At 48.2% G+C, this 13,733-nt stretch overlaps 1 protein-coding gene across 1 annotated transcript in view; it reads right to left on the bottom strand.

Annotated features, from left to right (window-relative positions):
- Window positions 1-9,133, bottom strand: part of LOC104490339 (rho GTPase-activating protein 20-like) — a 15,638-nt gene extending 6,505 nt beyond the window's left edge. Inside the window, exons 1-8 of the mRNA XM_010132609.1 lie at window positions 9,054-9,133; window positions 6,765-6,935; window positions 6,027-6,176; window positions 4,444-4,485; window positions 3,692-3,776; window positions 2,806-2,883; window positions 2,053-2,122; window positions 394-582 (exon numbers count right to left, since the gene is read on the bottom strand). Of these exons, the coding sequence (XP_010130911.1) occupies window positions 394-582; window positions 2,053-2,122; window positions 2,806-2,883; window positions 3,692-3,776; window positions 4,444-4,485; window positions 6,027-6,176; window positions 6,765-6,935; window positions 9,054-9,133 (865 nt within the window). The remainder of the gene's footprint in view (window positions 1-393; window positions 583-2,052; window positions 2,123-2,805; window positions 2,884-3,691; window positions 3,777-4,443; window positions 4,486-6,026; window positions 6,177-6,764; window positions 6,936-9,053) is intronic.
- Window positions 9,134-13,733: the final 4,600 nt, after the last annotated feature.

Below are 13,733 nucleotides of genomic sequence, written 5' to 3'. Positions count from 1 at the left end.
GCTGACCAACGAGTGAGCAGAGACAGAGTTCCCAGCAGAGCAAGGGCTTTCTACCACTGCTTGCTTAATGACTACATTTTAACGAGGAAAGTCAGATAATACAAGCCATGAAACCACTTACTTGCTCATCTCTCAACCCTAATCAAAACTCTTATTCAATCACGGCTCTTCTGCGCAATGTGAGAACTGCTCACAAAACTGAAAGCTAATCAAGGACCGAAAGCTAATTCTGACCATTTGCACAGACAAACATGGCCCCTCTGCACTCTCTTTGCATACACTCGGGTATGAAAGCGACTCTGGGACACGTGTACGATGCTCGGAAGAGTTTCTCACTGCCACAGAAAGCGGCGAAGTCTCTGCCTGGTTGCAACACACTTCTGTGGCCCTTACCTCTCCTCAGCTGCACTGGAGCTTGGAGCCTGGGTTTCAGGACAAACTGACACTGCTTTTCCTTTGGGAGCTGATCAAGGAAGGAAGCCTCTGTCCCATCAGCCAGGAGGGTGTTATTGTTGGTTCCTTGTTGCTGGTCAGCAGAGTCCCGGAGACAGTTCAATGCGATGCTAAAAGGATGCTCATGCCCTGTTGAGCAGAGAGTTGTGTAAAGAGCAAGAAAAGATGCAAAGCTGTGTGGAAACAGCTCCAAATCTGGGTGGGGGGAAGCAGCCACATCCCATGGCTCCCACTGCAGCTGGGCCTCTAAGCAATGTGCCTGCACCGCTGACACACCCATCAGGGAGGCAAGCAGCAGCTTAAATGTATCTAAGAGCTTTGGTTTAGATGCTGGGTAAATCAGCACATTTCCTTGCTTCCTCTCCAGCAGATTGTACATTTAATCTTACATTTTGCTGGCTTGCTTTTGCCAACAGTCCACAAATAAAAAACATCATTACTGTTACTGATTTTGAAAAATTCCAGCTTTGGTGATCTCCATGATGAATGTGTCGCACTTAACAGACCAAATTCAGTGGTTTATTTTAAAATGTTTCTTGTAGTTCTGAAATCACTCATTACAGATCTCCAGCATTCTCCTCCGCTGTGACTGTCCTCACATCCCCCTACATACACACCTACTTTCCCTCAAGCCTCAGGAGTTTCTCAAACCTAAACACAAATGTTTAAAAAGGAAAGTTTTCAAATAAACAGCCTGCAAAGGGCATTGCCTGAAGTGGCCCCTGTGAGCTTGTGAGATCAGACCGGTATTTGAATAAGGTGACAATCTGGAGGGCAATAACGTTAAGGAGCCGTATGCAACAAACTGGGTTTTTAACATGACACAACATCTCATGTGGAAAACGGTTTCCTTATTTCTGAACTGAAATGCAATGAAAGCAAAATAAATACCAAAGAAGTAGGCTAAACACGTTAGCTGCCTAACTAGAGGCTTAAAAGTCACCAGTGGATCCATCTAAAAATTCCACTTCCTTCAGCTGCCAAAGTGCTCTCTTCTGGACCAAGCACGTTCTTGCTGAACGACCACCTATCTGCAGCGACTGGTTTTGCTTCTGACGGAGTCTGAAGGCAAAGTGCTCAGGTGTCAGGAGATGCTCTGTCTGATGGCTGATGAGGAGAAGCCTGCAAAACTGAGCAGGAGAGGATGACCAGCCTCCAAGCATGTAGCTCTGCATGCTCACACCAAGAGCCACAAGGATGGCGTTGGGCTTTGAGGCATGCCCTACCCTTGCATCGCACCCGCTGCACAGGAAGGACTTCTTAGGTGAACCTAAAAATCTCCTCTTTATTTGGAGCATCTGCTGAAAAGTATCGTGGGCTCCCATCCAGAAATGCACAGATTTGCTTGAAAAGGGAGGAAAGTGTGAAGAACTTAAAAGATTCACCATGCATTGCTTAAGCATGGATCCTGAGACCATAAAAGACAAGTGACATCTCACATCGGCTTGATGTCACAGCTCACATCAGCAACGGTCCCCTTACCTTTGTTTCATTAAGAGAAGAGCACAACGTTTAGCACGTTTCTCTGCCACACACATTGTGTCATTTATCACTTGTTCTCATGGCGCTAGAATTGAGGGAATATGGGAAAGCTCTTACCAATGAGAGGGTAAGCAGGGTCGTCTTTTCCCGAGAAAACCACCCAGAGGTGGTATTCACTTGTCCTGTCCTGCAGGTTGAGGAGCAAAGAAGAGAAAAATATTAGGTGAAGGGGGCCAGGGTGAGGTCCACGAGGTTGCACTCCACTCAGAAAGCAACAGACAGCAACCAGTGGTTGCAGAGGCCACGGGGCCAGACATGTGTGGCTATTTCCAGGATGGCCGGGTGGCTGGGCGGGATGGCGCTCTGGAGTAGTCTCTGGTAGGGAGTGGGAAGGGAAAGGTTTGGGAGAAGAGTGAGAGCCAGCAGGATGTAAACCCACATGGTGGTTTCCTGGCCTGTTTTAGCAACGGTCCACAACCTTCCTTGGTACTAAACCACTGGAATGCTGTCAAAGCCACCTGTTAAACACTGTAATGGGAAAGGCTGGACTACTCCAAGGGGCAAGGCTCATCTGGTAACATCATCGATTAGTTAATTAACTATATTAATAGTTCTTCAGCAAGCTTAGCTCACCCTCTGCAATCCAAAGGACTTTATTATACAAGGTTTGAATTTAATGTAGGCACAAAAGCATGTCTGGGTTTCTAATACTTGGCACACACACAAACAGGTTGCTTCACCTTGTGCTCCAGAGATTATTCATGCCTTACTGGTCTAGCTACAGCAAATCTAGGCTTCTCCACATCTGCACTGTCCTGTGCAAAAAACCCAGCCTCCTTAGATTGGGCAGACTATGCAACTGGCACTTACAGGAAGTCCAAGCTGTAGAAGGGACTTCTTCATCACACTCTCTGCAGTTTCCACATTGGACACGTTGACTGCAGTAGTCTAGAGAGGAAAAATGGGAAAACACAGGAAGCTAATGAGAAGGCATGAAGTTGGGTTGCAGTTTCTTGTAGCTTGGAACCCTGCAGAAAATGTCACTCTGTCTATGGACTGTCTTTACTAAACATTCATGGTTAGAAGAGTTGTGCTGATTTGAACTACACTGGAATCATTGTTAAAGGTGATGGCTATACATCATGAAAACTGTTCTCCATACGTCTTCTACCACAGTTTTATTATACCATCCAAGATTTCATCCAGTAGAAATCATGGGAAGTGGATGGTGTCCAGGTGCTGTATTTGACCAGTATTTCACTGATACGAGTGAAAGGGTGACATGGCCCAACACTGATAAACCAGAAGTGTCTGGGGTCACTCCCTGAGGAAAGAGTCCCCAGGAGGTAAATGTGACCCACCAAACTTGGCATGAAGCCTAGAAATGTATGGTGAGAATATGAAGAGATTGGAACACGCTCCAGTAAATTAATTTAGCAGAACACACCAGTGACTCTTTCATGATCAATATCCTCAACAAGAAAAGAAGCCAGAGGCCAAGAATAATCCTAAGAATCAACTGCTCTTTTTAAAGGGGTCTGCCTACCTCCTGATTTTCCAAACCAAAATTCTCTGAGGGGGCTTCCAGTGGGAAAGATTCAGCTGCCCAGATTCCCTCTAAAACCTTTTCAAGTGGGACGTGAATTTTAAACAGGGAGAGGAGCTGCAGCACCACAGCCCGGGCTTCCCACCCCACCCAGCAGACCAGACCTCCATGTAACGCTGGCCTGGAGAGCAGGCTCTTAGCTTTACTCACAGAAGAACAGTTGTCAGCATCCAGCACAAAGATCTGAAGGGTTAGACTCTGCGGATATTCGTTCTGTTTTGCCTCGTTGATATGCCTGAAAGTCAAAGAATTGTTATGACAGGAACAATAACATGCAATGCTCATAGCGCTCACACGCTCTTACTGGCTTCTTTATCTTTCTTGAGGCCCCAGACTAGCAAACCCCCAGCTGGCAATACTTTAATGCAGACAGATGTGTCCAGCATAGCACCTCCCTGCACCCTTAGGGCCATTACTGTTCTCCACAGATGAAGAGACCTCTTCCCCTCTCTGTGCCTATATAAACGCTCCTGCCGAGGTGTTAGTGGAAACAATGACAGGAGGTATGACAATGGTATGAGGAACATACCACGAAGAAGAAACAACTGTAGCCTCTAGATGCCATGAAATACAAAGTTTAGTTTGAATCAAAACCCATCTGAAGAATCGGGCACACTTGTGACATTTCCTCAGTGATTAGCAAAGTTGACCTCTGGCTCCAAAGGAAAAAAAGTGCTCCAACAATGTCATCTTCTAGCAGACCCCTTGTTTTCTGGACTGTTAACACCAGTTTTGCTTTCACCCCAGAGCTTCCACATTCAGGTTTCAAAGGCAGATTTTTCAAACAGCAGCTGAACACCTAACGTGCTGAGAGGCAGAGGGCAGTCTGACACCTAGCATGACAAATTCCTCTGAGAGCTGTAGAGAGCCAGCAGAAGAAGGACGAAAGGAGGGTCACTTACCACAGTAATGCTGACAGCCATCGTTCCTTCACGTCAGCTGAGCTGAAGACAAAAGGGAGTCAGGTCATCAAGTGCTGAGTGGGTAACAGCCTTTCGAAACTCTACCCAGTTTCATTTATATATAACTGTAAGTCAAAGTTCCTTCCTGCAAAGCCCTGGAACAAAAGCACAGTCCTTTCCTGCTTCTGTCCTATTTTAACAAATAACAAAAGTAATAGTAACAAAAAAAAGTCCCAGCCACAAGCTGGACTATGTTTCCTGCCCAGGCTGGCGAGTGTTCAGATAAGGGGCAAATACCTTCCTGTGATGTTGGAGTTAACTCATCATCTTGTGGGCCCGTATTATTTCTGTAGTGACCTTTGATTGCTATTTTCTTTCTCCTGTTATTTCCTTCCCCAGTGTCTGCCGTTCCTAGAAGCTTCTGCTGCCAACATGGGTTACCCAGGTCTCAGTGGTGTGAAGGAATTGGAACCGCTGTTGAGTTTGGACTAAGACAGAAACGGCAGCTTGCACGTCTGAGCATGAATCCTAATCAGGAATGCATCACCCAGGAGAGACCATCCTGACCCTCGGAAATGGTGAGGCAGTGTGTAGGAACCCATGGTAGGGTTCCCATTTCTTTTTCCACCAAGGCAGCTGCCCCACAGAAGGAAAAGCATCAGGCCAGATCAGCCCTTCCTGGCTGTGCCAGCAGAACCCCTGAGGACAGAGCGACCCTTGGAGACTGCTGACCTCTGCTTTGCAGAAAAGGGTATGAGCCAGCAGCGACCTGAGCTCCCTGTGGATATACCAGCTCCAGATTCAGTTTAGCTAGGCTAGACTGTGTTCCAGTTAATGAGAAGCTCACCTGCTTTTTGGTGAGCCTTATTAGCTCAGGCACAACATTGGGACAGCCCTTGAGATGGCATTTGGACATAAATGGGCTACTCTCTCTCCTGCTCCATGCTCCCCTGCATTTCTACTTATGGAATTAGCAAGGGCTAAGCAAACTCTGGACAGTGCTGCGTGAACAGACCCATCCTGAAGAATCTTTCCATTTTTATAGTCTGTTGTTGTGGGCTTGGGACAGCCTGGCAGGATGAAGGTTTGCCGAGGAGCTGCCCGTGCCACACTAGGTGTGGATAAAAGATGTAATCCTGGCACGAGGCCATCTGGCATTTTGCATGGACACAACTAACGTCCTTTGGAATGACAAATTCTCAAACTAGGGCTAACCTCCTACAAAAATGCCTGGCAGTGCTGAAACAACATGCTTGTAGGTTAGGTGACGGCACAAGCTGGTTGGCGATGGCAGATCTGGTTGCTCTGCAACAGGGTTAGCCCTTGCTATAACAACACTTGCAAGGGCTGGCCTCTAAAAGGCTCTCAGGGTCCGAACTGAAGACATCTTTCTAAGACGACCGTCCCCCAACACGTCAGTTTTCACCACGCTGCCTAATGTGAGCAGAAGTCCTCCACTCAGTGGGGAGGAGGGGTGCAGTACAGTCCAGGGCCCTATAGCCTCAGTCATTGTCTCCTTTGACACATGGGAGGCTTGGGCAGCTGCCAGGCTGCAGAGGGAGGTCTGGTGTCTGATGAGGTACCTGAAGGTGACAACATAGTTGATGGTAGGCCAGCCAATGACAAACGAATTCTCAGCACCCATCTTCTTCTCTGTCACTTCGCTGAGACAGGTGCCGGTCCACACTTCACTCAGAGGCACCTGCTTCTTCAGCTTCAAGCTGGAGGAGGATCTGCAATTCAAATTACGGATTTCTGAGGTCAGATCCTAGATCTAGACCTTCAGAGTCTAGTCATGCCACCCTCCAGTCATGCAGATACTGTGACAGCAAGAAGCCCCCCCAGGATGACACATTTGGGCATGTGGCAGCACTACAAGAAAGTTTTGCAAGTAGATTTTGGGGTTGGTGGCTGCAGTGGGACAGCTGCGGCTGAGGACCATGTGGTTCACTAGAGCCACATGCAGGGAGATGGTGATTTAGGCTAATAAATATCTATGCTAATAACTGAAGTCACTTAAGCTCTTAATTTATGTGTGGCAGAAGTAGCCAGATCAGGAGTCAGTTCTCTGTCCTTACTGCCTCTTGCCCTCATGCTATTTCTTCAAGAAGGCACATAAGGGAGAGGGCAAAAGCAATAAGACAACCTTTCCCTTCAGGAAAATGTAGTGAAACATTAATACCAAGAAGAATTTCTGGAGATGTAAGGAGGAGATGCAGCATTTTAGATCCACATTTGTAAAGAACAGTTGTTTTGACGCCTGCTCAGAGCCCAGCCTCCACAGCACGCGCTGGGGAGGAGTGAGTGTGAATTCCTCTTACTTGGACTTGGCAACGACCAGCACATCGCTGAACAAGATCAGATGTCTTTCCCGGGTCTGCAGGCCCACAGTTAGCTGTACTCGCTCGTCCAGGATAAAAGTGGAGCCTGGGCTGCTGAACACCCCACTTGGCAGCCCATTGTCTGAATGGGAAGAGGGAAGGGTAGTTTCCCTGGAGGAGGAAGAAAAATCATAAGACTTTGTCAGAAGCTTTTATCACAAGGGTTTGTGACTGGACACAGACAATGAACTGCAGGTACTCATCCAATTCCAGCTGTCTGACTCTGCCTTGCCTGGCTGCAGTCTAGTGTCTTGTTCCTCCTGAGACTGATACGGGTGCTGACCATTTCCAAAAACCCCAGATGGTTTTGCACGTTGACTGAAGTCAACAAGCCATCGTCGGGATCAGACCAGATCCTTTCTCTGTGCTCTCCCCAGCTGGAGTTGCTCTGCCAAGTGCTTATTTCCTCTCTTGCCTCTCAGCACCCTCCCAGAGCACCTTCTCAGCCCTGTTCCTGGCTCTGGCTCTGGTCGGCAGTCCAGGCTCCAGCAGGTCCCACAGACCTGGGTCCACCCTTGCTCTGCAGGTGGGATTGCGCCAAAGGAGGAAGGAATAGCTCTTTCCTGAGCCTTGGTCAGAAACTGTGTTCGTGTGCCAGATCCTGACTGAATTGGCCAGCTGAAACATGGACTTAGATTTATGTAGATAGAAAAATCCTAGAAATCCCCCCATCTCTACACATAGACAAAAATATGTATCTTGCCTGCAGGCAAGATGCATGTGGAAGAGATTCTTGCCCTCTCTCCACCCCTCAGCAATAGTGCTCTGGTCCGAGGGCAGTCTCTACACAAATGAAAAAACACATGAGCTTTAAGGGTAGTATTTCTGACACTGTTAGTCTTGACTCAATTTCCACTGGCCTCATAACGGGGTTCCTTCGATTTCACAGGAGTGAGGTTAACACTAGCCAGCAGCTGCTTTTTTAAAATCATCCCCCAGTGACAGAACACCCGCACTCCCGCAAGCAGAAATTCCCTCTTCCCTCTTCACCACTCCAGAGTCACCAAGTGAATTCTTGTCTTGTGCACCTGTTGCCTCCACAAGTGAGAAGCTAAATCACCTTCAAACTTGATATTAAAAGCTTTCCATGTGCGTCAGTTGAGCAGTGGGAGCCACACCATCTCACAGCCTCAGCAGCGGAATTCCTAAAGCTGAAGGAGTTCCCCAGCTTTGTAAAGACAACAGCAGGACAGCAAAAAAATCTCACCAATACTCTGGTGGCCTAAGCACAGATGGCACTGCACCAGCTCCCTCCATAGCAATCCATCATGAGAAACATTTAAAGCTTTCCTCCCTCACGAGGATATTCTCCAGCCAAATAAAGTCAAGAATTTGTTTCTTTACTTTTTTAAAGGGCAATTTAGGAGGGGCGGGGGGGATGGCAAAGAAGCATGCAACTTGGTCAGAAGACAACCAAATGATAATCAGACCTGCCCTTTATATTAAATGATCCTCCGAGGCTGACACCCCCTACTCGTCTCAGAGAAGCAGGACGTACTACGCGTCGGTTACCTGCGGTGTGGTGTAAATGGGGTGTTCTTCAGGAGGGCTGCTCCAGATCAAAACGTCAGGTAGTTCAGCTTTCAGAAATCAAACTAAACATATCCCTTGGGAAATGTTATTTATAAGATTGCTATCACTGCAGTGCTGTCCAGGGGTATTTATACCTGGATAGAACAGGCATCAAACACCCAGACTTGGTATTACCTGCACTGAAAGTAACCAGCTAGCCTTGTGTGGTGGGTCGATCGCAGCTGGCTGCCAGGACCCCCCCAGCCGCTCTCTCACCACCACCCAACAGGACAGCGGGAGAAAACACGATGGGAAAAAAGAGGAATTCACGCACTGCTTCCCCGGCGCCCCCCCGGCCCCCCCCCAGCCGCTCTCTCACCACCACCCAACAGGACAGCGGGAGAAAACACGATGGGAAAAAAGAGGAATTCACGCACTGCTTCCCATCGGCGGGCAGATGTCCAGCCTCTGCCTGGGAAGCAGGACCTCAGCTCGCATAGCAGCTACTCGGGAAGACAAACACCATAATGTTAATGTCCCCCCATTCTCCTCCTTTCCCTCAGCTTTTACTGCTGAGCGTGATGTCATTCCAGCAAAAAAGAAACTCCTCCATATCTGTCCACAAAGAAATTGCCCTCGACACCATAAAATGAATTTGAAAACCAGTTTGATTTCACTTCGTATAGGCAGAAAGGTGGAAAAAGGTATTTCCTCTACCTGGAGTGGTACTTTGACTTGCCCAGAGCTTTTGTAATGGCAGAAGGGGTAGATCGTCTTCTTTGGACTATGGGCTTCATCTTCTGCAAGACAAAAAGACATTCCAGTTAGCCTGGCTGCCTTGGAAGCAGACCTGCTCACTGCGCTCTGCAGGTTCTCTTTTTATCTAGTTAACACTCATGAAACCTCAGCACTGAGAGCCACGATCTGTGCTTTCAGACACCCCCCTCCCCTTCCTTATTATTAAAACACTCGTCAACTCTCACATTTATGCGGGACACTTAAAATTTCCCTAACTTGAAATGCCTCCAGGTTTCAAAATTTAAAGTAATGACATGAAATTAAGCAGAGAGAAAAACCCCTCACAGGCTGAAGGTCAAGAAAAACTTCCTAATGCTGCTGTCATGGAATCGTTTGTTAAGGAAAGGTATAGAAATCCAATTTAAAATCTGACTGGACGAAGCTGTGAACAGCATGTAACACCATAGGGAACCATATTTCATGGGCTGATGGAATGGATGAGGTTACTTAGTAGATTTTTCTGTCTTCATTTTCTGTGATAGAGAGATCCAGCAAATCGACTGTTACTAGGTCCCTCTCCAGGTAGTGTATCCTCAAGACACCTGTATGTTTTTTAACAGCCACAGTCACCAAGTCTCGTGTAACTCAGCAATGAGAGACGTATGAGTGAGACGTAACACCCATCCGAGTCAACATACACACAGGAAGGTCACAGGTCTTCTTTTATTTGCTAAATGGATTTTGTGCTGGAGAAAGATGACAGATCTTTGCCTGGGGGAGAAATCCTTACATCAATGGCTCTTGCTTAGTAAGCATGGGATAATCCGTCTGGAGCAGCTGCAGCCCCCTCACCCTCCTGCCCAACGGCTCTGCTTGAGCAGAGCTGGCAGCGCTTGGTGGGGGAGGCTGGTGGTCCACAGCCCAGGGCTCTTCTGGAAGCTGGCAGCATCGTGCAGCCTTTCGCCACGAGGAGGGGGCTTCGTGGTGCTCCTCCACGTTAGAGCCAGGGAGTGCTTTTGGTGGAAGTCAGCTCTGCTCACATCAGCCGGGTGCTGGAACCAGAGAACCACCAACGGGCCGCGGCGCAATCTCTGCGCTGTTTTGGTGCCATGGAAACAGATACTCGTTTACCCAACATACTCTGAAAGTGCTTCAACACTTGCAACACCCTGGACCGTGTTTGTGCATTACTCATCTCTGAGCTGCCAATTTTAGCCGTGTATTTCTTGGCTCTGGGGAGGTCGTGAGTCTAATGCCCCTCATTCCAATCCCATGTATGGCCTACGCTATCGGCTCTGCTGGCCAGCATGAGCGGGTTTTTCTCCCCCCACTGACCTCTGCACTTGAATGTTATTTTTCAGATAGTTAAGGTGGGATAGAGCTGAAAAATGACACCACCTGTTCGGAACAGGGTGGATTCCCCCGCTGTCAATAGCTGGTCAAAGCTCGCAGTCTGTAGCACTGGAATGCTGCTATTTGGTTTAGTTCTCATTTGGAAATAAAAACAACTTCTAATAATTCAACTTTTCTGCAAAACATAAACTGAAATATTTCCTTCAGAAACACTGATGCACTGTGTCTTCAAAAATGCCTCATGCTGTCTTCGACCCTCGCGTGGGTGGCACGCTGACAGCGCGCGCTCTGCTCTGCCAGCAGCAGTGGAAGCTGCCCGCTCAGACTCATCCCCATCGCCAGTGCAACGCAGCAGTGAAAGACGCCTCTGTCAGTCAGGAGCTGCTGACGCTACGACAGACTGCAGGTTATGATGGCATGGACCAGAGACCCTGATGCTTGCAGCCCAAATGCAGGAGGTAAACAGCCAAGGAGCTGGTTGGCTTGGCCACCTACAAGGCCAGGGCTGCCTGGAGGCAGGATCACCTGCACGGTACGACGTGACAGATCTACAGGACTGAATTCGGGGTTAATCCATACGATAGGGCTGCTGCAAAGCTGCAGATCGTGGGGCTGGCTGGGTTAGCTGGCATGAATCAAGGACATTTTCCAATGGAAACTTGCCTGGCAGGAAGATTTAAGATCCTGTGTGGCAGGAAGAGTTCCTTCATTTTAATAGAAGGCTCTTGCGAAGCAGCATGTTACAGTAAAATGTTTGTTTCCAATTAATCTGCATTTTCCAGGGGCAAAAACCACTACGAGAAGACTGCTGGTTAGCTGCGCTTTGGCCATGAGACCATTTGGCCATTAGGTGTGTCACCACTGAGAGACTGGAAAGCCAGTCTGAAAACAAGCAGCATCCGGAAGAACAGCAGGATGAGGCTCTGCAGAGCCTCTGCTAGGAATGGGACTAGCTAGCATGTTTAAAACTAGCCTGGTACATCCATACCATCCTGCAGTCCGCAGTGGAAACATCCGTCATGAGGACTGAACACACAGCAAGGAAGATCAGTCAGTCAGCCTGTCCCACCCCATACACTCTCTGCTGAGGCAAGGGGGACAGCCATCCCCTCCCGTCTCCTTTGATGAGGGGAGAACCGTGCACTGATTTTATTAACATCTCTTGCTAGATAAAGAAGGCCATCATCTAAAACTTAAAATGTGACTCCAGATCTGGGACATTGCCCCATTGCTGATCACTGCTATTAATCAATTGAACCCAGCAAAGACACATTTTTCAGTGGTCTACTGGAACAGAGCAGAAGTCACTCTATAAATGTGGTACATGGTTATTTAGCTCTCAGGCAACATTCAAAAAGTACTTAAGAATCCAGTTAAGAGTACAGAAACAATTAACCGATCGCTGGGCTCGGATCCATCCATGTGAAAACAACTGCCGCTGCTCTTCCATCCAGTAATGAGTTTATGTTAGCAGTGGCATTCCTACAGAAGGATCTTAACGAGATAATGTGAGGCGCTTCTGCCTCCTGCTCAGCTCCGTCTCTTGTTTATGTGAGTGCAGGATGGTTTTACAAAGTCCCTGGATAAGACTGCAGCTGCATTTCTAGTTAGAAAATCCGATTGGAGAGCTTCATCTTGGGTGACACTGGCTTGAAAGGCTACACTCCTTCCTACACTGTGCTACCAGCTCCTTGGAAGATGACTTAAGATTTCTCCTCAGCCTTGATTCCTTGCCCAGTTTGCCACTCAGAATAAGACAAAAACCCCTCCAGTTCTCCTACAAGTGTAACACTTTACAAGGAACACCTTGGAGCTCTGGGACCAAGACAAAAGCCTGGTCTATGACATGGTTCCTGCGCTGGTTTCCCCATCTTTGCCCAGTCCCCAGCCAGGGGAAGATGCTATATATAGCAGAGACCTGCTGTTGTGATGGTGATCATGGTTAGGCATTGTTAACCACTTCCCTCCACCTCACTGCCAGGCGAGCAGGCCAGCATGACCTGACCGGGAGAAGAGAGGACACTCCACAACGGAGCGGGCACTCCGAAAAACATGCTATGTCTGAACCAGCTTCTGAGAGGGACAGCTGCTTCCCAGGGGATTCCCAGCCTGAGACCTCCCTGGCCTCCCGTGCCCTGGCCACCCAGCACCAAGTTATGGTGCCATGTCACACTGCCACTGTGAAAACAAGACAGACACAGACCTTGCCCCAGGAGCTCGTCTGAAAGCTCAGACCGACGACATCTGTGAGCCGTGAGAACCAGAGCAGATCAAACCTCATGGAGTATTAGCAGGAAATCCTGAGACCTCAACATTTTCCATCACCTACCCGTTGGAAGAAACAGTACCCCTTGCTCCCAGTGGGGCTACAAGAAGCTTTGCCACACCAGGGATGGCTCACCCCTCCCAACAGGGAGCAGTATTAATGGCTCGTGCAGCCCAATTAACATTACGCTAACGGCTCTAGGCCTCCTGCCTCCCTGAGACTCTGGCAGTCTGCCTAATGCAGCCCTGTTCCAATACATCCAGCCTCATTTTTCCATATTCCTTCACGTCAGCCAGGACACGCGTGTCTGTCCATTTATATTTCAATAGTTCATGCTGCTTCACTTTGCACAGGGTGAAAATCCAGCGCCCAGAAGGGAGGGAGAAAAAGGGCAGCTGTTCTATGAGCTCTTTGGGGTGAACTTTGCCAGCACAGGCATACCGCAAAGCATTAACATTTCCTTTCAAATGCCAGGAAGAATCTTTAACTCTCCTGCCTTTAACCCTTTGAATTCCTTAAATCCATAATCAGCCTAATTAATCAGAGAGGGAAGTGTAATACAACGTTGGGTGGCCACAGCCCAGCATTTTATTTGTGGCTGTGAGTCCCTTCAGAGAGACATGGCAGGGTTTAATGTGAACTCAGAGCTAAGAAATCCGGGTGTAAATATTTATCTGATCGGTTTTACACAGGCTGGTCCTCCTGTGTTGTTTCACTAATCACTTCCTTCTCCCTTACCGCTAAAACACGGCTCCAACCAAACTCAAACATTTCTTAAAATATGCAGAGCCCGACGGCAGTAAATCAGTTTGCAAGGACAGGCTCCGAAACATTTCCTTTTCCTTCCAAGAAATGGAGCGCTGATGGTTTATTTTAAAACGTCCCATATAAGGGGGACTGGGAGAAGCAACTCTCGTCTCCAAAGGCCGAGTGGGTTTTCCACTCAGAGGTGGACGGGGATTAGTTCGACTCACACTGACCTGTTCTGTGCCACTTTTTTCCCCTGCTGCCATGGAATACTGGTGCCTGCCGCAGGGCCT

The sequence above is a fragment of the Buceros rhinoceros genome, unplaced genomic scaffold (genome assembly GCF_000710305.1).
Source record: "Buceros rhinoceros silvestris isolate BGI_N320 unplaced genomic scaffold, ASM71030v1 scaffold28943, whole genome shotgun sequence".
NCBI lineage: Eukaryota > Metazoa > Chordata > Aves > Bucerotiformes > Bucerotidae > Buceros > Buceros rhinoceros.
The sequence above is the reverse complement of the archived record's forward strand: the minus strand, read 5'-3'. Positions and strand labels throughout refer to the sequence as shown.